This window comes from Carassius carassius, chromosome 40 (assembly GCF_963082965.1).
Source record: "Carassius carassius chromosome 40, fCarCar2.1, whole genome shotgun sequence".
NCBI classification, from domain to species: domain Eukaryota; kingdom Metazoa; phylum Chordata; class Actinopteri; order Cypriniformes; family Cyprinidae; genus Carassius; species Carassius carassius.
The window spans coordinates 27,703,941-27,729,109 of NC_081794.1; the positions used below are offsets into that span (position 1 = coordinate 27,703,941).

Genomic DNA, 25,169 nt, shown 5'->3' on the forward strand with positions numbered 1-25,169 from the left:
ATAGGTATTCATTAATAAAATCTAGACATTTTTGTACATTTGGATAGACGATGCAAAGAACAATCTGAAATGAAAATGCATTTTTCATTTAAAAATAAAAATAATAAAATCCAACCGTTGATGTGATTCAAGTGTCTATCCAAACAAACCAATATATATATATATATATATATATATATATATATATATATATATGCTAGAAGCACTTTAAGTGTGAATAATAGTACCAATGAATAATATCAATGAGAGGACAAAATATAAAAGTATTTAAAAAGCCGATGTTAATTCCATTTTAAAAATCATATTTACCCTCAGTCTTTGAGATATACATTTATTGTTCGTTTATCGGTTTTCCCTCGTTGAGTCTTCTGGACTCGTGAGAATGGCTGAATTGTCGTTGAGATGTTTTTGTTCCTGACTGGTCTGTTCTTCATCATGTGACCGAATTATGTCCAATCAGCTGCTCTGCTCACACTGGCAGAATATGAAGTCCGAGTCCATGGGCGTGCCGCCTAATTTGGTTAATGTGGTAACTAGTGGCGGTCATAGGCAGTGGCAGCAGTTGGGGGGGCGGAGCCTCGGGATGCACTATAATAATAGGGGGAACCTGAAAGTTAATAAGAAAGGAATGTACCATTTCAATATACCAGGACAATGGCTGCATATTAATATATTAAATGCATATTTGTTTTAAGTATCATATTATTATATAATATTGTTATTGAACGGCAGTTCTTCCATGATGTTGCTTTCACAATAACTAATGCAAATTCAACTGATTACAATAATAAAAAATTGTTAAAATGTTTTACATGTAATAAAAACTTCACGCAAGATGAATTACAAACCATTTAAATTGAACAGATTATGCAAATGACTGGGAGAATATTTTTACAGAAAACATGATATGTCATGCCATTTCAGTTAATATTTGGATGCTTACAACATTTAGCTTGTGAACTAAAACATTCACAGCTAATTGTTACTGCATTTAAATTAATTACGTCATGATTATTGGAAATGCATAACACTACAAAAAAAGTCACAAATTAGAAAAGCTGTAGAAGATTATTTTATAGAATTATAGAATTATTTTCTAGCATTAATTTCTTTCAAATCTAATTTCTGGCTCTTAACAGAATAGTTAACCAGTTACAGTTTTTTTTACAGTTTACAGCTTTCTATTATTTGTTTGTTTGTTTGTTTGAATTTCAAATGTAAAATATAATTTATTTATTGTTTGTTTGTAACATATACTACTCCTATAATACTAGAACTATGGTCCATTTCTGTGAGAGACACTCACTCAGTATTGCTGGGTTGCTGAATCTCCAGGCTTCATTGTAGGTGGTATACTGTGGATGGCTGTAGGGATTCCCTGAAAATTCGCTCCCTGAAATGGGACAATGACATGCATGTTAAAATAATGCACCATCCATTTTACATAACAGCTGCTTGAAAAATCGATTAAACTTTCAAACTTTTTTGAACATATAGATTTGCATTGTCTGATTTCTAAAACCCAGTGTGTCCTGCTGAATGACTGCACTACTGTGCTGCTTCCTTCTCCAAAGTTTCTCTCTCTGTTGTGTGATTTGATTGTGCAGGAAGGAAGTCAGAGCGTCGTGCTGAACAATGTTGGTCCAACGCTGTTTCTCTTTTATGGGATAATAAAGAGGTGTTTTTTATATGCGCCGGCCACGTCGAGGGCTGTCAGTAAATCTCTCAGTGAAGCAGCACGACTGCTGCTTCTGCTGCTCTTATTACCTGGCGCAGCTAAAAATAATACAAGATCGAACCACATTTTACGAATTAGTGTGAGCTCAGTGATCACAAAATGCCTTTCATCTGGAAATCTGTTGGACCAGTTAATTATTTTGTCAATTGTGGTTTGATGGTCTATAGTTAAAAGCTTCCTGCATTCACACACCGGTGAAATGCTGCTTCTGTGAATGTCTGCAGCCTGCTGTAAACACTACAAAAGCCCAGTGGACTTCTTTTATTGAGTCAGATTGGTATCAGTGTCTGGTCACTTCATAAATGTAAGCCAATCTAATATTTTATTATTTAAGCTTTCATCAGTTTAGAGAAGTATGGAAGTCAATGGCTACCAGCAACTGTTTGATTACTAACATTCTTTAGAATATCTTCCTTTGTGTTCGGCAGAAGAAAGAAACTCATACAGATTTAAAACAAGTGGAAGGCGAGTAAATGATTCAATAATGTTGTTGTTTTGTTTGTTTTTTTTTTTTTATGTTTATTTTTTTGGGGGGGGGGTGAAATGTGTAATTTTGTATGTTAAAATTATTTATATTGTATTCCAGTTTAATGTGCTTAGACAGTAGGGCTGTCAACGAATATTCTAAATTCGAATATGTATTCGAATAGTTTAAAAAAAAACGAATTTCGAAGGTGAAAATTAATATTCGAATAAAAAAAAATGTGGAAAAAAGGCCCGCGGTAGTAGAGGCGTGGTCGTCTGCTTTGCGCCTGAGGGTTCAGGGACAGGTCACAGCCTCACAGGAGTCGCACTGTCTGGCACAGCATCACTGCTGAAAGTTGACACGTCTTCATGGAAGATGCCAGCAAGTGCAGAGCCCAACTCGACCGCAGCAGAGAAAATGAGGTAAAATTGTTGACCCGCGAGATTGTTGTATGCAAGCTATTTAAGATACAGTTAGCATACCATTCGACAACTAGCAACATGAGGTCACATCTCAAAAATGTGAACCCAAATGAGCATGGCATAATGTGTGGAACTCCAGCTAAACAGTCACGTCTTGACACTTAACGTTACTTTGCATCGCCCGCTGCAAGCTCTTTGTCTGCAACATCACAAGAGGCCATAACGGATAAAATAATTTCGTTCATTTGTAAGGACATGATCAGTAAAGACCGATCAGTATCGCGGATGGGGCAGGCTTCGGGGAGTTCTGTCAAGCAATGCATCCGAGGTTTGATTATTTATCGTTTCATGTCAAGGAAAAGTTCCATGTTTACCACAGCACAGCTCGCTCGGAGCATTCAATGTCAGTTCTATATGCTGTAAAACTTCAGTTAATATTAATAATATTTGTTTCAATCACTGAATGAAGCCTGCTATATTTGGGACAACAGTCGCGACCTTAAATTGCTTGCACAAAAATTTGTTCATTTAAACCATTATGCGCAGAGAACGTGAGGGTGAGAGAGCGTGAGGTCTGCAGTCTTGGCCATTAGTTGATTTCCTTGTTTTTGTGTAGGTAATACGTTGTCATATATGTTTAAACTTAAATAGACTATCTATACAAGTAGTTATGTCTCTTTGTATTATTTTGGCCTGTTATTAACGCAATGCGCGTCATTGACAACATGCGCCACCAGATGTTCGAATAGTTCGAATATTCGTGTATTTTTTAGAGGGAATATTCGAACGTCATTTTTGAGCAATTTTGACAGCCCTATTAGACAGCAACACTATACAAAAGATTTAAAAATAAACTTTTCTGAACCTTTTCTGCCCACCAAGGCTGCAGTTATTTAACCAAATACAGTAAAAACAGTAATATTGTGAAATATAATTACAATTTAAAAAAAGTGTTTTCTATTTGAATATATGTTAAAATGTAATTTTTCAATGTAATTTCAGTGTCACATGATCCTTCAGAAAGTGCTCAGGAAAGATGCATCAAGAAACATGCTTATATATATATATATATATATTTATTTATTTATTTATTTATTTTGGGGGGGTTGTTGATGATGAATAGAAAGTTCAAAAGAGCAAAATATAAATATTTTGCAACATTATAATGTCTTTACTGTCACGTTTGATCAATGTAATGTGTCCTTGATGAATAAACATATTAATTACTAAGAGAATAAATAAAATTGTATCCGTTTGGGCTGGGTTGTCTATTTTTGTTAGATAAATGACAGAAAGGTATATGTTTGGAAAAATTACCGGTGTACTATTTTTTACTTATTTATATATATGTGTATATATATATATATATATATATATATATATATATATATATATATATATATATATATATATATATATATATATATATATTAATCTAAATGACTAACTTTTTGTTGATGTTAAGTATAAACTCCAGTGCATTGTTTATACTTTAAACAATAAGGCATTTATACTATGCCTTTAAAATAAAATAATTTTTGTTTTGGTGGAAAATAATGTCTTGAGCAGCTGTAGTACTTAAAAAAATTCATTGAAATATCTGGAGATACTCACCAGGAACCATTCCAGCCAGTGTGGACGTCGGGTAGCTGCCCTGCCCAGTGGGAGGGACGTGAGGGGGATATCCAGGTAAGGTCGTGTTGGCCATATCCCGACCTGCACACATAAATCACACCAACACTCACTTTCTGTTCCATCCATAAACTAGAATTAATTCTCAATAGACTGCAAATTCATTTTGAACATCACTCTTACAAATAAAGAACATCTATGGAATGCTTCCATTGAACAAATGGTCCTTTATAATGCAAAAAGGTCTTTAGATTATTAAAATGTAAGAAACAAATGATTTTTCTTTTAAGAATTGTTCACTAAAAGGTAAAACCCAAAATGGTTCTTCCATGGCATCAATGCAAAACAAACTCATTCTGGTTCCGTTATTTTTAAGAATGTTGCTGAAATAATTGTTTTGATCATTTAAATAATACATCATCTGTTTTTGGTTCTGAGACAGAAACACAGCAGCTTCAGTACATTTGCAGAAACACTGTGAATCAAAGGATTTATTCCTGTCCTTTTGGGGTCAGAGCAGAGAACAGATGTAAGCAGGGTCAAACTGACCGTCCCATACTGGCCTCCGCTAAACAGTCAACGTCTCTTCTTAGCCCTAAGAAGCTCCACATTCAGAGCAGTAATTGGGGCTGACGCTTGGCTGTCCTCCCCAACGCCGTGAAGCCTCGACCCAGCCGAGCGCTGAAGCCTAACACCCCTCACAGACTAATGTTTTTGTTCAGGAAAGGGGGGCTGGGGGAGATGTGGAGGGTTTACTGGGGACGCTGGGGGAAACTTGGCCACCGGTTCAATTCTAATGAGCAGGACAGTGTCCATCAAACTCAGCGAGTGTAATCCTGTGTGGACCAGTACGGTTTGCCAATGAGTAGAAAAAAAACAGTGCAAAGGCTAAACAGCAGCTAAAAATGCACTTGAAGAAGACAAAAATCTGACAAAAGCATCATACTTTTTTATTTATTTATTTAAAAAAAAAATAGATATTACAAATCATTAAAGGAAGTTCACCAAAGAAAAAAGGACATTTTCAGAGATTGTCCTCACCCTCAAGCCATCCAAGATGTAAATGAATTTGTTCATTACAGTTGGAGAAATGTAGCATTAAATCACTTGCTCGTCAATGGATGCTCTGCAGTGAATGGGTGCCGCCAGAATGAGAGTCCAAACTGCTGATAAAATCATCACAATAATCCACACCACTCCAGTCCATCAATTAACATCTTGAGAAGACAAAAGCTGAAACAAAATCCATTACTTAGATGTTTTTAACAATAATCAATAATCCAGAATAATGCTTCCTTCAGAGAAAAAGTCCATCTCCTGTTGTCTTTCACGTCAAAATCCAGCCACATATTTCTTTAGAACTGATTTGGCTTGTAAACTGTGTTTGATCTGAGCAGATTTCTCTCCTGATTCAGACCAGATAACTTTTCACTGGAGAAATCAATATTATGGATTGTGGATTTTAGCCAGAAGCCACTATTTGAAGTCAAAAACATCTTAATAATGAATTTGTTTCACCTTTTGTCTTCTCCGGATGTTAACTAATGGACTGGAGTGCTGTGGATTATTGTCATGTTTTTATCAGCTGTTTGGACTCTCATTCAGACGGCACCCATTCACTACAGAGCATCCATTGATGAGAAAGAGATGTAGTGCTAAATTTTCAGCAAATTAAATCCGAGCAAATTCCTAAATTTGAAATGGACAGCTTGTAAGTGTCCATTTTTTACGTTACATTAAAATTAATTAACCACAAATTAATGTGAAGTATCTTCTCCTACAGTTAATTTTCTCTTTCAGGTGCACTTGTTTGAATACTTGAGTGTGTTTCTGACTTACGAAAACTGAGAAATTACATGGCTAGACTCAACAAACACGTAACGCCTATTGAATTTTCTATACCTCTTTGCTAAAAATCAGGGTGACCTTAGTATTATCTGAAAAAGTTGAAAGGGTTGAGTGCGAACACTTGCTATAACATCGCTTTGTTTAATTTGCTATGACAGGGACACCTTAATGTTCCAACAACGAGGCTATGGGAAACATTTGACCTCTATTTTCTATATTCAGGATGCAGCAATTTATCACCAGCCAAAAAACACGGCACCCTAATTAATTACAACTAAGCAAAGGGATGTTTGGAGAGCCAAATTGCCCTAATTCCCTGGATGTACGGTGAAAGTCATTTGTTATCAAATGTGTGCTCAAAGGTTAGTTTGCTTTTTGTTAAGATGGGATAAGCATTAATTTGTGTGACTAAGAGCGTGGTGCCCTCAGGTGCGGACACGGATAGCCAGTTTGTCAGGAGAGAGAAAGAGGAAGAGAGAGAAACTACTGATTCTTTTAAGTTGACAAATTCATTGCATTTTCCAGCAGCATTTTCCATATAACTGGACAAAGTTCAGCAGAAGCAGTAAACCAGATCTAGTGTTAAAGATTTTTAAGCAGACAATAATGATATATTTTTACTAAATATTTTACTAAATTTTACAATACAAATGTTACAATAAATCGATTAATTCCAAATCCTATAAATATATAATTATTTTTATATAATATATTATATTTGTATTAATTATATAAATGCAGGCAGAAAGGATTTTATATAAAGATAATTATATTTTGTAACAGGTTATTTTATTATATATATATAAATTTTTTTTTTTTTTTTTTTTTTTTTTTTTTTTTTTTTGCAAGAAACTAGGGATTTTATTTTAGGACAAGCTGAGAAAATAGAAGATGTGTATCTGTGAGATATTCACAGTTCACCGAGAACCCTCATCTCCTCTGGCACTGGCTGCTTCATGAAGCATTCATTTTTAATAGATTATGCAAATTCCCTTGCATAAAATCAACAAGATCAATAACTGTGGGCATTTTAATTGGGGTTGAAAAACGTGGAGGGTGACTGTAATCTGCGTTTCTTTTCTGTTAAGGAAACCATTCATCTAAACACTGGATCTCAGCCTAACCAACGGAAATCATTTAAATATCTTTGATTTGATTCTGAATTTCTATTTGGTAAGTTTATCATGCATGTTTAAACTGGAGTACATTCACATTTAGTACTACGAAAAAATGTTGTACTCATCCTGAAGTCGTTCTAAATACAAAATACATTTATGCACTGTATATCATATAGACTGTTTGAAAGGTTTTGTTTTATTTGACAACATTCATTTTCATATATATTCTTCATAACATCTCCTTTTGTGTTCATTAAAGTGAGTAAATGATACATTAACCTGATTATTACATTCATCCCTCATTAATATAAACAGCACATGAATCTGTTGTGACGTGAAACTACCATGAACAGATAATCAGTTCGTCAGCTACAGACGCACATTCTCTCTCTCTCTCTCTCTATCATCAGCCAAACACACACAACGATGGCTGTAATGGCTTTCGCATAATTATGTGAATTTTAATAAAAGCGGTGTATATTTATCTTTGACCTGAAGACGATCGTAAAACTGTCAGTAAACTTCACACATTTCACATTAATAACTGGCACAACAAGCACACTACGTTTTAATTAACCGTCCCATCATTTATTATTAACAAGAGTGAGCGAGAGAGAGAGAGAGAGAGAGACAGAGAAACAAATACACCACGTTCCCTGTCTGCCATGAACACATGATGAATATGTTTATGTAAATGTTAATATTTGATATCATTTTGAAGCTCAGCGCTGTGATGGAGCAGTTAAGGAACCAACGTCCTCTGTTTCATTAAGTTAGTTATAAGACCAATATCACTACACAAGAGAGTTTTACAACTGCATATGCAATTCATGCATGTAGATAAAACATGACTGACTTTACATTTCAAGAGTTAAAAAGTGTATTCAATGCATGCAATGCATTTAAAGATTTATGACAATTAGTGAGAACAGAGAACCCAGGGTAAACAGAACAAACATAAATGTATTGCAGATTTAATAAAAGTTCAATATATTAATGTAACATTTTAGAAATGAATCTGATTCAGAAGACTGATGAGAGGAGGAGCTGGGGATGGAGGAGGGTAATTAACTTCTGAGCAACGCAAAAGCTAATAATACTGATGGATATATATGTATATATATGGTGCTGTGATAGGTGTCCTATAGATATAATTAGACATGGATCAGCTGATGCGAGATTGACTAATGCGATCTGCCAGGACTGACACTACGCTTAATTATTATACTTTACTGCACAAGGCCACAGTGTGAGAATAATTAGCTATTAGAGCTGAATGCAAGGGGGTGAATGGACGTGAATGGGACAGATCATGTGATCTTACCTACAGAGTAGCTCTGTGACACGCTGACGCCCAGGTCAGAGGTCGTGCCGGAGGATAAACTGGGTTTGGCTTCATCCAGGCCTGCGTTTAATGCAGGGAGGCTGTATTCACTCGCCTGCAGACCAGAGCAACATCAAGAGCACATCAGCATCTCAACACTGTACCAGACAGACTTCAGTTCCTCTGTCATTTATTGTCCTTTCCTCTTTCAAATCAAAATAAGACTCACTTCTGTTATGCTTCATGTCTTTCCCCCTTACTATGTTCTTCTTTCTTGCATTTTTATTTTTATTTGATTTTTTTTATCTACATATGTTATTGCTATTACTATTTTCTCATACTTTAAGTAAATTATTAATTTCCTGACCATATACGAATATATATTAAAATCCCAAAGATTTACATTGAAAGAGATACTCTAACCATATCTACAGACAATAATATCAAAGGTTGGTCTGAGTACTTGGTACTTTAGTATTATTTATATACTAATAAAATTTAGAATTAGCCTTTATTTTTTTATTTTAAATTTTCATAAAAAAAAAATTTATATGTTAAGTTTAAATTTTCACTTTTTTTTAATTTATTTTTTTATTCATTTTATCATACATTTTATTTTAATATTTATTTATTTGTTTTGTATTTAAGTATTAATATTTAAGTATTAGTTTCACTTAACTATTAGTTTTTCATTTTTTTGTGCTTTTATCATTTTTACTCGATTTTTGTATTATTATTTTGTATTTGTATTTTTTATTGTTATTTTCAGTATTAGTTTCACTATTTTTTTTGTTTGTTTCTTTGTTGTGCTTTTATAATTTTTATTAGATTTTTTATTATTATTTTGTTTTGTATTTTTTATTATCATTTTCAGTTAGTAATTTTAGTGCTTTTTTTCAAACTAATTTCATTCATCAGTTTTATTAATTTATTCATTTTATTTTTAATCTAATAGTTATATTTGATTTATTCCAGCTAAAGTTGTATGCTAAATGTTTTTAATAGTTCTTGTTAATGATAATCCTTGCAACCCTCCACAACACCCAGAAATATTTCTTAACATCCTCTTTGTCTTATAAAACAAAATCTCTTCGCCACAACATGCCATCATTTGAGGCGGTTGTGTTTCCCATTGGCAAAACCTTTCTAGTTTTTATAGAAAGTAAAAATGATGACATGTTAGTGTTGTTGTAATGAATTTAAATTGAGGCTTTGATTAGTTCTCCTCATTCTTTAACTAAGATCATTTCTGAAGTGCTGTTTTAGCCTTTGCTGAATCACTTATAGTTGCAAGACCCCGCTTCGGAAATGACATTGATAAGATTTATGATTTTCACAACCCCCTTCCCTTATAGATATGCTCCTCAGACCGTGTCAGCAGATGGGGGACTGTTTTTTCTTTCTTTCTTTTTTTTAGCTCTTTTGTTATTTAATGAGATGAGACTTCCGGCGTCTGCATGTTGAGAATGCTGTCCAAAGTAAATGTGTGTGTGTGTGTGTCACGAGGAAGGCCCCTGACCCCAGCCATGTCTGTCTCTATCACAGATCAACTCTAATTGTGGGCTACAACTGTTTTCGGCAGCCCTGCCTGATGTTCCACTCTTTTTGGTGGAGGCCGTGGAGCAGAACAGGCATTTCTCATGCAGATAAAGGGGAGAGTGAAAAGGATGAGCACATGGCTGGCAGAAGTGTGGGAGGAGAGCCTATCTCATTCAGCATCTCCAGAATGGATTTTAATGCCTCTAAACACAACCAAACCACTGGCTCTGCTCCAATAGCTATCCAGCTGCCTATGGAGGAAGTGTCTTAGGCATCATAGGCACACTCTGGAAATCAAAAGCTGCTCCAAAAGGTAAGATGTGCTCTTTTGGCCAAATTTGAAGACAGGCAATACCAATCACGACAAGCTCAGTGAAAATCTAGAAAATATAATAATATAATAAATTTTAATATTATATATATACATATATATATATATATATATATATATATATATATATATATATATATATATATATATATATACATATATATATATATATATATATATATATACACATATAATATACAGTACAGACCAAAAGTTTGGACACACCTTCTCATTCAAAGAGTTTTCTTTATTTTCATGACTATGAAAATTGTAGAGTCACACTGAAGGCATCAAGGGCTGTTTGACCAAGAAGGAGAGTGATGGGGTGCTGCGCCAGATGACCTGGCCTCCACAGTCACCGGACCTGAACCCAATCCAGATGGTTTAGGGGTGAGCTGGAGCGCAGACAGAAGGCAAAAGGGCCAACAAGTGCTAAGCATCTCTCGGGGAACTCCTTCAAGACTGTTGGAAGACCATTTCAGGTGACTACCTCTTGAAGCTCATCAAGAGAATGCCAAGAGTGTGCAAAGCAGTAATCAAAGCAAAAGGTGGCTACTTTGAAGAACCTACAATATGACATATTTCAGTTGTTTCACACTTTTTTGTTATGTATATAATTCCATATATAATTCCACATGTGTTAATTCATAGTTTTGATGCCTTCAGTGTGACTCTACAATTTTCATAGTCTTGAAAATAAAGAAAACCCTTTGAATGAGAAGGTGTCCAAACTTTTGGTCTGTACTGTATATATTTATTTATTTATTTATTTATTATTAATTTTTTATTTTTTTAATTAAAAAATCTTATCTCACTGAGCTCACATACATAAACCATTTATTCAGAACAAAAAAAAAGATTTATAAAAAAATGGATAAAAACTAATTTTGTTATAAATTATTATTATACAAATTTTGTACTTCACATGAGGGGTGCTACTTGTGTGGCGTAAAATATAAATTAAAGAAAATATAAACAAGTAAAAAAAAAATTTACTTTTGTGAAGTTATATATTTTCAAAGGTAACTGTATAAAAACAACGTGAAATTATATATTTTTTCTTAAATTATACTAAAGCATCATTTCTCATTTTCATTTAGTTTAACTAAAATATATACTAATAAAACTATAGCCATATAAAATAATAAAAAAACCATAAATTAAATAAAAGTCTATAAAAATCTCAATGATGCTAAAATAAAACATGCATTTCACATAAATTGTACTATTTCTTTATTAGTTGCAGAATTAGCTGCAGACATGTAGAGCATTCTAGTCACGTTTCAAATAATCAGATTCCATTGCTGTAATCATGATTCCTTAGTAGGCAGCTACCTAAGCAGGCAGACAGCAAGGCAGCTCACTAGATTTGAAACAGAGCCATTAAATAATAGCTCAACATAGAGAGAGAGAGAGAGAGAGAGAGAGAGAGAGAGAGAGAAATAGAAAGGTGGTCTGGTTTAGGGATAGCGAGAAAAAAAAAAAAAACGAAAAAAAGAATAGTGGTCTATAAAGGGAGAAAATATTCTGATTAATATTGCTGTAAATTAAAACTGATTTTTCTAGAACGTACCATTCGTTCATTTTTTCCTTCAAAGGCTTGCCGTGTTTCCTTCATTTTTGCCCCCTCCTTTTTAATACCCTGTTTGACGGCCTTTGTGATTGCGAGTCATTTCCAATTCATTTTGGTATTGATCTTGCAGTGAAAATCAGTTTTGTAATTAGCTGCAAATTAAGCCTTCTTCTGGAGGTGAGTGCTGTCGGCCTGATTAATCGCTGGAGTAATGTCTCCCGATCGCACCCAAATTAAAATGAACTCAATTAGGCCGTTCCCTTTGCTTTATGGCTCCGGCTCGCTCTTTCGGGAGAGAGAAATTAATCGTCACTTGTTGTTTAGTAGTCTAATGAAAGTAAATAAAGGTTATCCATTATAATAAATCCAACACTTTTAATACAAAATTGTACATAAAGGCTTTCATATGCTGCTGTTTGAGCGTGCATGTGTTATTAATTGCAAACGTTGTTGCTTTGTGAGTGTTTGGCCACATTTAGATTTTGCAAACGCTATGAAGGAGCTGCACAGGAAATGACATCATTTCTCATGTGCAGCCGAGTGGGTGGTAGCTCATCTCATGTTGTTTTTCCTGAGAATGTATTTTTATTTCCATCAGAAAATCAATAAATGGAGGGAGTTTTGCTCTTTTGATCCTCAATGCATCACTGGAACACCAGCACTTACTGATAAACAACACGATTGTTTATACACACACACAGACTTTGAAAAAGCTTTGGAAGCACACCATAAATATCGTAGTTTTCTAAGAAATCATGCTGAACTATTTTTAGTAGTTTTTCAGACAGAGTGAACACCTTAGACATAGAATATATATATATATATATATATATATATATATATATATATATATATGTGTGTGTGTGTGTGTAATGTATACATTATGTTTGTGTGTGTGTGTGTGTGTGTGTGTGTGTAATGTATACATTATGTGTGTGTGTGTGTGTGTGTGTGTGTGTGTGTACATATATATTATTTTCATTTATGTTTTGTTAATTAAATGTTTTGAACTTTATATTTATAGAAGAATCCCCAAAAAAAAGAGCACAGTTTCCACAAAAATATTAAGCAGCATTTTTTGTTAGTATTGATAATAATAAAACTATAATAATAATAATTATAGTTAATACTAAAAAATAATTGAGCATCAATATAATTGACAACAACCTAGCCCCAAATCAGCATATTAGAATGATTTCTGAAGGAAACTGAAGACTAGAGTAAAGATGCTGAAAATACAGCTTTGATCACAGGAATAAATTACACTTTAAAATATATTCACATAGAAAACAGTTATTTAGAATGTTAATGATATAATTGACATAATTACTGTTATTACTGTATTTTTGCTTGTTGAGCATAACCATTAAAAAAATATATATCTTATTTTATCATAGTACGGCCACTGTATTGTTTGTAAGGATAATTATATTTCCCAGCTACAGAGGGTGACGTCACTCACCTGCTCCGGTTTGATGTGTTCAGGAGTGGGAAAGACGTCTGGGAATGCCGGCCTCTCGAACACTCGGTCCAGGGCGTCTAACTGCTGCTGGGTGAAGGCATCGGCTCGCAGGTGTTTCCTCAGGCTCTCCACGCTGCCCTGAGAATCACTGCTCTGTGCTGAACCCACAGAACCGTCTGCAGACACAGAAAACCGCCTTCAACAACATCTACACGCTGTGAGAATATTCTAGAACCTGAGTGAGGATCTTCTGAGCCAAATGTGTGAAGGTCACGTTTCAGATCAATTAGCATTGTAACTGAATTGCCAGGACATAAATAACTATATCAAGACTCTCTTCACGACGTAAGTCTTATAATAGAGTATAATGTTATGTAGATGTTAATGTTATCTGAAATATTTGGTCATGTCACACATCCTACTTCTAGGCCTATATTAGCTGTCTGTGTTTACATGTGCACAATGCATTGCACGCTCATCTTGTTTTCTCCAGGAATGTGCAACACTGATTTGATTCTCCAAAACCTCTTTACTCTGAACCTTGAAGAAAACCTCTGCTGTTATTGTTCAATCTCTTTACAGGTTAAACAACGGTCCACAAACAGCACTTTCTCTTGGTTTTCCTCTGACCTGATTACCCTTGTGCTGAGTAATAGACTGCTTCACACCTTCCTCTCTCTCTCTCTTCTCCTCTTCACCCTGCCAAAACACTTTAGAGCTCCTTTAAATATCTGGACACCCGCCTACTCTGGAAAGTCGCGTCTCCCTTACAAATCTGTCACTCTACATTCGCAGCATATTATGTTCTCTGTGTGGCCCGCAGGTGCTGTGATGTATGACATGTTCTGCCTCTATTGATTGACCCAAGAGAGAAAGAGAGAAAAAAGATGACCTAAGAAAAAGAAAAACTCCTATTCTTCAGGAATTAAGCAAAATAATGTAAATAAATTTTTCTTTTTTTTGCAAATAATCCTGGGGGGGGGGAGGGGGTCTTTAAAAATGTAAAAATATTAAGCAGCTTATCTGTTTTGAATATTGATAATTATCAGAAATGTTTCTTGAGCAGCAAGTCAGAATATTAGAATTATCTCTGAAGACTGCAGTAATGATGCTGAAAATACAGCTTTGATCACAGTAATAAAATACATTTTACTATGTATTCACATTGAAAACAGTTATTTTAAATTGTAATAATATTTCACAATATAACAGTTTTTACTGTATTTTTAATTAAAAAGATGCAGCCTTGCTGAGCATAAGGGACTCATAAGGTGGCACCCAAACGAGTGATTATCAGTGAACATTAAAAGAAAATATAATAAAAATAAAAAAAAATCATTGGATGGACTTTTTTTTGTCCCATTTTGTTCCAGTACTCAAGAATCAGTGAGAAGAGAGACGAGGGGATAGAAAGAGAAAGAGAGCTGGATTGCCAGATGGAGTGATAGAGGCTCAGGATGGAATGAAGTGTTGATGAGTATCCTGTCCCAGCTCATCGTGTCTATAATACTCTTCTTGATCGCACATTTTTCACTGCCGCTGAATTCAATTGATCAATCATGTCTGTCTGATGGCACCATTTCAGCTGGTTATTACCACTGCGCTTGTCACGGTGACCTTTTCTTTCTGCAGAGCGTGCTCTTTCACACCACACACACACACACACACACTGGACACTGCTCTTTCTGTGCGTGTGCATGTGTGTGTGTGTCTACACAAGTACATTTTTACGTTTTCTGAAGCTTGCAATTCTATGGTGTTCTAGGTGTTTTATAAGCTGTTAAGCTCTAAGCATAAACCCCTAGAACACATATGCTGTGTTGTATTGCTTGTTGTGTGCATTGCTATATGATTCATTTAGTAATTGAGTGCGCTAGTTGGTTTGTTATGGTTTTTCTATAGTGTGCTCTTTGTAGTCACCATAGTATTGCCTTTTGCTTCTATGTTGCTCTGTGTGTTTTCCAAGGTAGTTGATAAAATGTTCTGCATTTTTCAGTCTGATATGTGGTTTGCAGTTGCTCACTAGCCGAAACTGCATCCTCAAATCTCTGAGCAATAGTAATAGTGATGCTTGACTTAGCCATGTGTTTCCCCCTGCAGCCTGTTAAAGCTGCATGTTTCCGAGCAGGCGCTCTGTTTGGACAGCTCCCATGGGGGTCCTTGAGGTGGAGTGGGTATTTGCTGTATCAAGCGCAGGGGCAAATTAAGTCATTAATTAGGTGCCATTAGGGAGCCTGGGCCACAAACCTGATCAATACAACTGCATTTGTCATTCACACCAGTGACAACAGCTTCCCACTCACTGGATGAGCAACGTGCACATGTGCGCCCATTACTGCTCTGGCAGGAGCGATGGACCTAACACTTCAGCTGCTTAGAGAAAATTAACTACTGAATCCACAAGCAACTCCAACTGTGGCCAGGAACCAACATCATTATATTACAGCAAAATCTGCTTTAAATAAAAAATCTAAAAAATATTACAAGGAACATTAGATGAAGATATTGATATTGTTTAATATATTGCAACGCTCTCAGAAAAGAAGATGCAAAAGCTGTCATTGTGGTTACCCTTTTAAAAAAGCAATAATGTGCAAAAGTTGTCCTTTTATTGTCCTAAAATGCTCCCTTTAGGGGTAAATAAAGTTTGAAAGGCTGTCCCAGTCACTGTTATATCACACTTTGTGAAAAGAAAAAGACACAAAAATTACTGGCTGGAAATCTTGCATTCTACAGCAGCTCTCAAATCTATTTTTTGTCCATGTAGTTTGCATATGCAGAAGTGCAAATGAGATTTCGTATGACTTCAGAAGACTTATATAGTGTCCAAGTCATATAAACTACTTTTATTATACTTTAATGGAGCTCAGTCGCCATTATGGCAATGCTTTTGTTTTTGTGTCTCATACAGGTTTGTGACAAAATGAAAGAATTAATTTTAAAAAACATTTTGTTTATGAACACTTCCACTGTACTCTCTCTCACACACTTTTGCCCTGTTTCTATTAGATTACCAAACTAAAGTGCACAGTGGATCAAAGTGAAGTGACTTGACATTCAGCCAAGTATGGTGACCCATACTCAGAATTTGTGCTCTGCATTTAACCCATCCGAAGTGCACACACACAGAGCAGTGAACACACACACACACTGTGAGCACACACCCGGAGCAGTGGGCAGCCATTTATGCTGCGGCGCCCGGGGAGCAGTTGGGGGTTCGATGCCTTGCTCAAGGGCACCTAAGTCGTGGTATTGAAGGTGGAGAGAGAACTGTACATGCACTCCCCCCACCCACAATTCCTGCCGGACCGGGACTCGAACTCACAACCTTTCGATTGGGAGTCCGACTCTCTAACCGTTAGGCCACGACTTCCCAAGACAGTCGATGCGATTTATGTTTTCAAACAAGTAATGCCTGTTACTTTTTTTTCCCATATATTGCCATTAGATACTATTTTAGGGAGTAATGCAATGTTGTAATGCATTATTTTTAAAAGTAACTTTCCCCCACAATGCCCATTGGTGCTTATGTAATGGCTTTCACCTGGAGCCTCAATGGCACCGGCTTTGAGGCGCTGGTGCACAGTCTCAATGTGTGCTGCCCTGCTGCTGTGGTATTGATCTGCGACTGAGTGGAGAGGATTCCTTTTGACATGAGTCAGTATTAAGACTGAGGTAACGAGGGAGCGCGCTTTCTCAAAGCAGATAAGCAACTTCAAAACGCCGCAGGATTCACACCCACAGGGCCTGACCCCATGAGAAAGAGAGAGAGAAACTGCTCCATTTTATGTGACTTTCCAAATGGCAAACCATATACTTTTATTGCATAAAAGTAAATTAGGACAAGTATCAATTTGAATAATAAAGACTTAAAGTACATACTTCCCAAATTCTGAGTGTGTAGTATAACTGTACAGAGGTATATAGACGCTTTCATGTACCATTTGTATTTGCATCTAAGCGTCTAGAGCAACTCATTACCTTAATTGAATGTTTTCTCCTTACTATTAGCTGAAAAACCTGTAAAGGACTAACTTTTCTTCTTCTAGTATCCTAAAACAAAAACAAGTATCAATGCAAAAGTTAACTATACATGTATGTGTTTTCAATGTACTATAAATGAGGCATGTTAATTGTAATCTATTACACTATTTACGATAGATGGTATGTGAACTGCAGCCATCCTATTATAATGTGTATATACATTTGTTCAGTAAATATATATAGAAAAAAAAATCTGATCTCTGAGGGAAACAAATATCCAGTGTAAAAAAAAAACCCACCAACAACAACTAATATACACTTAAAAAAGTGGATTAAAACATTGATATTGTGAGTTAAATAGTTGAAAACTGTAGTGCATGTTCCATGATCAAGTTTACCACGGTAATCATAGTTTAATTCTAATCTCGCATACTATTTAGCATGGATAGCATGTGAATTGTAAGCCTCTTTTGTAATCAACATGCAGTAGGCAGATTGGCTGATTATAATGGGTAATGTTACTATTCTTGTTTTGTTACTTTGAGACCATCATGTTTAGCATAAACTGTAGATATATCTAAAAAATAGCAATATGCAGATAAATTATAAGCTTGCATTTCATGTTTAGATGTTTCTATGTTTATCTTTTAATACACATCCTAGTCATAATGTGACAAAAACCATTCCAAAGTGGAATTTTACAACTAAAGATTAAATGCATTTCCCAGCATAAACACAAGAGAATCAGTTTAATGGTAAGGAAAATAAAAACACATATTCACAATCTGAGCTAAAGCCGCGCAGCTCCAGCTCGCTCTCTCCTCCGTGGTGTCTTGGGTTGGCCGGTGTAAAACTGCTCTCATCTTTTTAATGGTCTGCTCTTATGAGACAGGTGTAAAGGGGGGTGCCGGGATGTGTGGATGTTAGATGTTAATTTGTGCCGTAATAGCTTTTCTCGGCGGAATTGCAAATTCTCTTAAATGTCACTTGCAGCATCGCGGCTGAGACAGCCAGGGTCCGTGTGGATAGCAGAGCTGTCTCTCTCTCTCTCTCTCTCTCTTTCTGTATCGTGCTACTTTTAATTTGCAGTAATACAGTAGCGCTGTCAGATTAATGGCTGGTGTGACACCTGTGTCCCTGCGGACTGCTCTCTCAGCTCCGCCGTGTACATAACGCGTGTCACAGAACATTATCTCTCTGCTCAGCTCGTAATGGCCCTGTGTCTGAGGCCTCTGCTGACTCCAAACCTACTGTAAGAACAGCGTGAGCTCTTGGCCTCTCTTGGCATGCCGCCACAACCGGGACCCAAAAAACACTCCTTATACCACTAAGATCTGTTATATTGCATCTGACAGCGCTGCGTTTAAAAACTCGCTGTGGTTTTCTCAGAAAATAGCTGTTTTCAGTGCATCTTGTGTGTGTGGTGGTTTAAGACACTGTCCAAAGCAAAGCGAAATCAAAATTTACTTCCTTCTCTGTTTTCCCGATTAAATTTGGTAATATACATCACATTATGGTAGTAAAATGCACTGAAGAAAATTATTTTATTTGTAAAAAGATTATGAGTATGTTTGCTATTTCAGCTTTTCGACTTTAAACTTCCACATTTAATTCAGTACGTTACTTGCTGTTTCTTTGTAATTATTTGTGAAATGTATTAGCATGTAATGAAATTTATTTGACCGTTAATCCGTAAATTACAGTACATGCTAGATCCATAATGTGAAAACTAGGATAAATTCATCACATTAGGGTAGTAAAATGCACTGTAAATAAAACAAATATTCAAACAGTAGAGTATGTTTTCAGACTCGCTACTTTAAATTTTCACATTTAATGGCATTTCTTTGTAATATTTCAAATTTGTGAATAAAAACAACTACTTCAGAGTTTCACATTTAATTCAGTGTTACTTCCCATTTCTTTCTTATTATTTGTAGTATACTAACAATGCACTAGTTATTTCTGAGGGGAAATTACTGTATATTTTACTGTACATTTTACTTCCATAATGTAAAAACTAGTGGGAAAAATTCATGACATTATGAAAGTAAGTTGCAAATAAAACATTTTTGTTCACATTAATCCAATGAGTTACTTAATTCAAGATTATTTTGTTGTAATTATTATTGAAATCTACTAGCAATTTTTGAGTGAACATTATTTTTAAAAAAATTACTGTACATTTAACTTCCATAATGTAATATGTAGGAAAAAGGTATTATAAATATCAAAATGTATTTTATTTTATTTTTTATTTATTTTTTTATTTTTATTTTTTGCAATCTGATACTGGCTGTTTCTGTGCAAAGTATTCAGTCAAAATATCATTCACTCATTTGTTTACTGTGCATTTTATTTAAAATGTGTTATATATTTTTTTTGTCAACAATGCATGTTGACTTGAAGTATGCAGCATTATGGGATTTTACATTGTATATTTACTATATTTTTCTGCAGGGAAGACATTGTTTTAAAAGTATCTTTAGCTGAGTTTGTGAGTGTGTGTGTGTGTGTGGCTCCAGATTCGTCTAGCAAAGATAAAGTACACCTACTCTGATTCCAGGTGTCTGCAGTGTGTGTGTGTGCTGTGTGTGTGTGTGTGTGCGCACATGCATCACATGACCGTTTGTGAAGTTATACACAACATACACTGTCCTCCTCCTCCCCTCTCTCTCTCCTCCACCTCTTCATCCCCATCGCTTAAATCAAGAAAATGGCCACGCATCAAGAGGATCATTTGAGCCTGAGAACAACCCTCAAAACAGTCAATCATCTTAAAGACGCACACAGACACAAGCAGGTCTGAAGTCTCCCATCATTCCTGCCACCGCTGATGTCACCCCTGTGCCCTTGCAGCGTCTGACAGCAAGAAAACCTATGAACCCAATGCAACACAAACGACTGCGAGCACAATGCTCTAATCACAAGAATGACTCTTTCTGTGTGCAGCAGATCACGTGGTGCTCGATATATAAATGGCAGGTGCACGGCTCATGACATGCATGCTGCTATCTTTGCTTTGCTGTTAAGTTAATCACCTGTTGCCATGCATCATGCCATACATAATCTTTCTAGAGCTACAAGAATATGACATCATCATGACAACTCTACTGATGACATCATTTGAATGTACAATGTTCACAAAACCCGTTGAGCTGTGACATCAGCAGACAGGAAAACATGTAACTGAATGCATCATTTCTCTTTGTTTTCTTTCACTCATTCTGGTACTATATTGCACTAGATTTGCCAAAGGCATAAAATCTTTGAAAGATATGCAAAGTTTTTGTCTGAGATATGTAAACGATGGTTGTATAAAACTGCATATATTCGTATATTTTAAATCATTTATATAATGTATTATTAATGTTAGTTATTATTAGTTAGATTAATACTATATATTAATTAATACTAACTTATATTGCGACTTAATATACAAAATATTTTAAAAGGTGAGAGTCTGTCAGGTTTTTACATATTTTTAAAATAAGACTTTTATGTTCAACAAGGCTGCATTTATTTGATCAAAAATACAGTAAAAAAATAGTAATATTGTCAAATATTATTACATTTTAAAAGAACTGTTTTCTATTTGAATATATTTTAAAATGTATTTTTTTTTATTTTCATAGAAAAACAGAAAATTTTATTTTTTCCTGTTATGCAAAGCTGAATTTACATCATTTGATCCTTAAAACACTCAAAATGCTTATTTGCTATTCAAGAATTATTATTATTATTATTATTATTATTAGTTCAAAATGGTTCTGCTGCTTCATATTTCAGTGTAAACTATGATGCATTAATGAATAGATAATTCAAATAACAGCATTTATTTGAAATGGAAACCTTTTTAACATGATAAACATCTTTACTGTCACTTCAGACTGAATTTCTGATTTAATCTAATGCATCCTTGCTGAGTAAAAGTATCCCTTTCTTTGAAAAAAGAAGAGAGAGAGAGAGAGAGAGAGAGGTCCTTGAGCTAAATGTCCTCTTAAGACTGTCGCTCTTGTTTGACTGAGTTTGTTAGTTGGCTACATCATCTTGACATGTAATTACTGAAGCTCTCTTAATCACTGTAGTGCAGATTAATAACAGGGGGCTCCTGTGAGGGTCGCATCACCACATCAAACCCCTCTTTGCCTCCATCTGAGTCACACACTTGATAAATACTGCACCCAATCATTACACATTCAAGGGCAATCTGCTCCGAATATTATATGCCAAAAATAAACGAAGTAGATTTAAACAGAAAACTGACTGTGAATGCATAATACAAAAGCACAGTGGACAGTGCGAGTCCTCAGATTTTTCAGCTTATCCAAATATACACCATAATAATTCTACAATTTAACTATATTAATTCAATTACAAATGTCAATAAATATAAATCAAACATTTCATAATAATGACGCTAAACGTTGTTGTTGTGCACTAAAGAATCGGTTTGTTTGTAGCCCAGCATGGCTGCAGGAGTATTTTTCTGCGTGTCCTCCAAAAGAATGTGAATGAGAGAGAAACCGCGGACTTACCAGCATCTCTTTTCCTCTTTTCTCCATTGGAGCGAGGGATTCCCAGAATGCCGTTGATTGAGTAGGAGCCCACAGGGTCATTGGAGGAACTGGAGACTGGAGGAGATGCTGTACTGGGGACTATAAAGAGTGAAAGAGAGCAAGAGAGAACAGATGATGGAAACTCTTCCCATGTCTATAACATCACTGTAGAATCCATTATCTCTTGCATTTGATCTGTTTTACAAAGATACTTTGGGGTTTAAAAGTCTGAGACCACTAGTGTTTTGGATTTTTAATTCTCATTATTACAAATTACGCTAACAATTTAGATGGAAAAATTAACACAAACTGTCTTTTGCATAATAACAGCAGGACTGGAGCTACATGACCAAAAGCCAATGATCATATATTCTCCAGAAAGATTTGAGAGTATCTTAAGTCACATAATCAATTACCTGTTTGATTAGTACCCTAAAATGTGCATAATATTGTATAAATTTTCTTTATTTTTATGCCACTGAGTCATTTTTATTCCCTGGTTTACATTTCACTGTTGTCTCAGAATTTTCGCCTACACTTTATATGATTTGGATATGATTTATCACTGCTAAGTATTCATGCTGATGTGCAAAAAATGTGTAATAAAACCTAATTTGAAGATGCTTAAATCAAAAATGTTAATACAACTTTCATCTCATATAGTTTTTTTTTCACAAAATAACAATGAATATTTTTCAAGTTATATAAATTAATGCACTACAATAACAAAAGCAATTAATCAATCAAAAAAAAAAAAAAAAAAAAAGAAGTATACAAAATTAAAAATGTAACTTACAATCGGCAAAGAAGTAGGAAAAAATGGATTAGGCACAAAATGCTTTTCAGAATACGTATGAAAAATGGGCCAAGAATGAAACAAATAGTTGTAATCTGGCTCAGAGGAAGTACATTTTCTGATGTTTATAGGATTATACAACTGACTTTGGCACCTTACAAAGCAAAAACGCTAAGAAATGCATCATATTTTGAAAAAGTGTCAGTGTGCTCAAGCAAAACATACTCAGCCCCTCAAAATTAGTAAGAAAAAAGTATTGGATTTCATTCAACAAATATGAGGCAGTGCCGTGAAACGAATTAAAAGTTGATTAAAGTTTAGAGTGCATCTGTGCTTTTGAACTAAACCACTGTGACACAGTAGGAAAGCATCTGATTGTGGTTTATCTTCTGTCATCTGCTCCAGATGCAGGTAATATCCAGCTCTGAGCAGAAAGCTCTGGCCCTTAATTTGATTTGGAGGACTGACCTTTTCCACAAAGGTCCAACGATGGCCCCTGCAGTTAATGATGTGATCTTACCTATAGTGTGTCCTGGAGTGGAAAGAGACGTCCCATCTGGTGAGGGGTGAAACGGTTGCTGAACCTTCGTCCGAATGATCCTGCACAGTAAATACAGTACATTCACTCGCATGGAACCCCAGAGCCATTGCAGTGAGCCTCGCTTTGTCCGTCTGTCTCTCTCTGATAATCTCAGATTTATTTCATATTTCTCTAAGCAGACAGAACGGATAACCGCAAGCGTTCAGATCCCGTTTAGCCGAGGAAAAACTCGCTGTACCTTTAAAGTATGATATAGCAAAAAGCTCTAGCTCTTTTGCCTTGAGTGATCTTGCAAACAAAGCATGAAATCACAACGATTCACTTCGATAATCGTCCTCTGTGTGTGTGTGTGTGTGTGTGTGTGTGTGTGTGTGTGTGTGTGTGTGTGTTTCGGTCCTGAGGAGAGCCTCAGGCTGGGTTCTAGCGTGGATGAGGTTCTATTGATCTAGACTCTAGGATAAAAAGTTCGGAGTTAGCCACATGGGTACCAGGATGCAAATGGAAAGCTATAAATTATATGTGACAGGAAAGCAATAGTTGCTCAGTGCGGTGTACAAGCTTACGCCAGCGTTTGATTCTGTTAATCTGAACGGCACTTTGGGAAAAAGGTCCGTTGTCACGTTCATTTATAAACTTTAGATCTATTCATCACAAGTGGCATTGCTTCTGTTTCAGCAGACATATGCAAACAAATGCACTGGATGCGAAGAGTTTGTGCTGCATGCAAAACCATGCTTTTTTGTATGTGACGTATTTTTCATTTCATGCCCCATGAAGATTATTGATTGTAAAAATATTTATAAAATAGACTGCGGATACTCTTCAAAGAGCAAATTTATTTCCTTTAAAACGAGTGTGCTGCTAATATTGATATCTGCGGATATAAACATCAGCTTTAGGGATGTATCCTCGGGGCATAGAAACAGAGATTGGAAAGAACGTGCAGTGACAACATATCAATATTATATTTAATTTCTCTCTTTAAAACCATAGTTTGACCCCCTCACATGGCCTGGGGAGAATAAATCTGCAGACTTTATCCACAATCTATGTTTCTGTTATTGAAGAAGTCATTTGGAAGAGTGAATTAATGTCTGGGTTGTGTCTGAAAATCCTCAGAAGAAATATTAAAATTGCTTTACATGTGAGTCAATAATATTGAGCGCCGTTGAGGAGGTTTTTATTAGTCTGCTGGTTTCGGTGCTGCCACTTGTTGGCTGTGGAGACACTTTAGTACAACAGAAATTCTGTAACACTTAATAATGTATGTTCAAGAAAAGTGTTGTGAGTCTGAACATCCTCTCACTTTCAACAGCCCTGATCTCAGTTTGCACACACAACTAGAGCTTTTTTTTTTTTTCATGCAACAGCTTTAATGAATAAAGCACAAGATGTTGCAGGTGCAACTGATTCTCTTAAAACTTAATGCATCTGCAAACTCTTCTTTGCGAGTTGTGAGCTGACTTTCATCAGAATTCCAACAGATTCATCTTGTTTTTGGCCTTTTTCAACAATCCTTATTCAAAAATGCATACACTGCTTCATGCATAAGCATATAACTATTAACAGATATAAAGTTGTAATAAATCATAAGCTATTGCTAATACGTCACTTTTGCCTGCATTCATATTTTAATTCCCCTCATAAACAAAGACCTTTTTCCTGAAAATAGCCAGACTGAATTCAGTTAGATTTTAGAGATGTTTAAGGGCTTGGGTAATTACATTAACGTACATTTTGCTCTTATCTCACAAGTTCATGTCAAAAGACGTTCAAATGGCCCTTTTTAGGTGACCATGAGGCATGAAATGATTTTTTTTCCCCAGCCTTCTCTTC

General features: G+C 35.4%; 1 protein-coding gene across 4 annotated transcripts in view; it reads right to left on the reverse strand.

Moving 5' to 3' along the window:
* Positions 1–349: 349 nt before the first annotated feature.
* Positions 350–25,169, reverse strand: part of LOC132122495 (paired box protein Pax-2a-like) — a 29,293-nt gene continuing 4,473 nt past the window's right edge. The window contains exons 4-10 of one of the 4 annotated variants that reach the window (XM_059532833.1): positions 23,313–23,392; positions 21,976–22,095; positions 13,454–13,629; positions 8,549–8,663; positions 4,241–4,342; positions 1,307–1,393; positions 350–588 (exon numbers count right to left, since the gene is read on the reverse strand). In XM_059532833.1, the coding sequence (XP_059388816.1) occupies positions 470–588; positions 1,307–1,393; positions 4,241–4,342; positions 8,549–8,663; positions 13,454–13,629; positions 21,976–22,095; positions 23,313–23,392 (799 nt within the window). In that variant the 3' untranslated portion in view covers positions 350–469. Of the gene's footprint in view, positions 608–1,306; positions 1,394–4,240; positions 4,343–8,548; positions 8,664–13,453; positions 13,630–21,975; positions 22,096–23,312; positions 23,393–25,169 lie in introns of all 4 variants that reach the window. The other 3 variants (XM_059532835.1, XM_059532837.1, XM_059532836.1) reach the window with 3 other exon arrangements.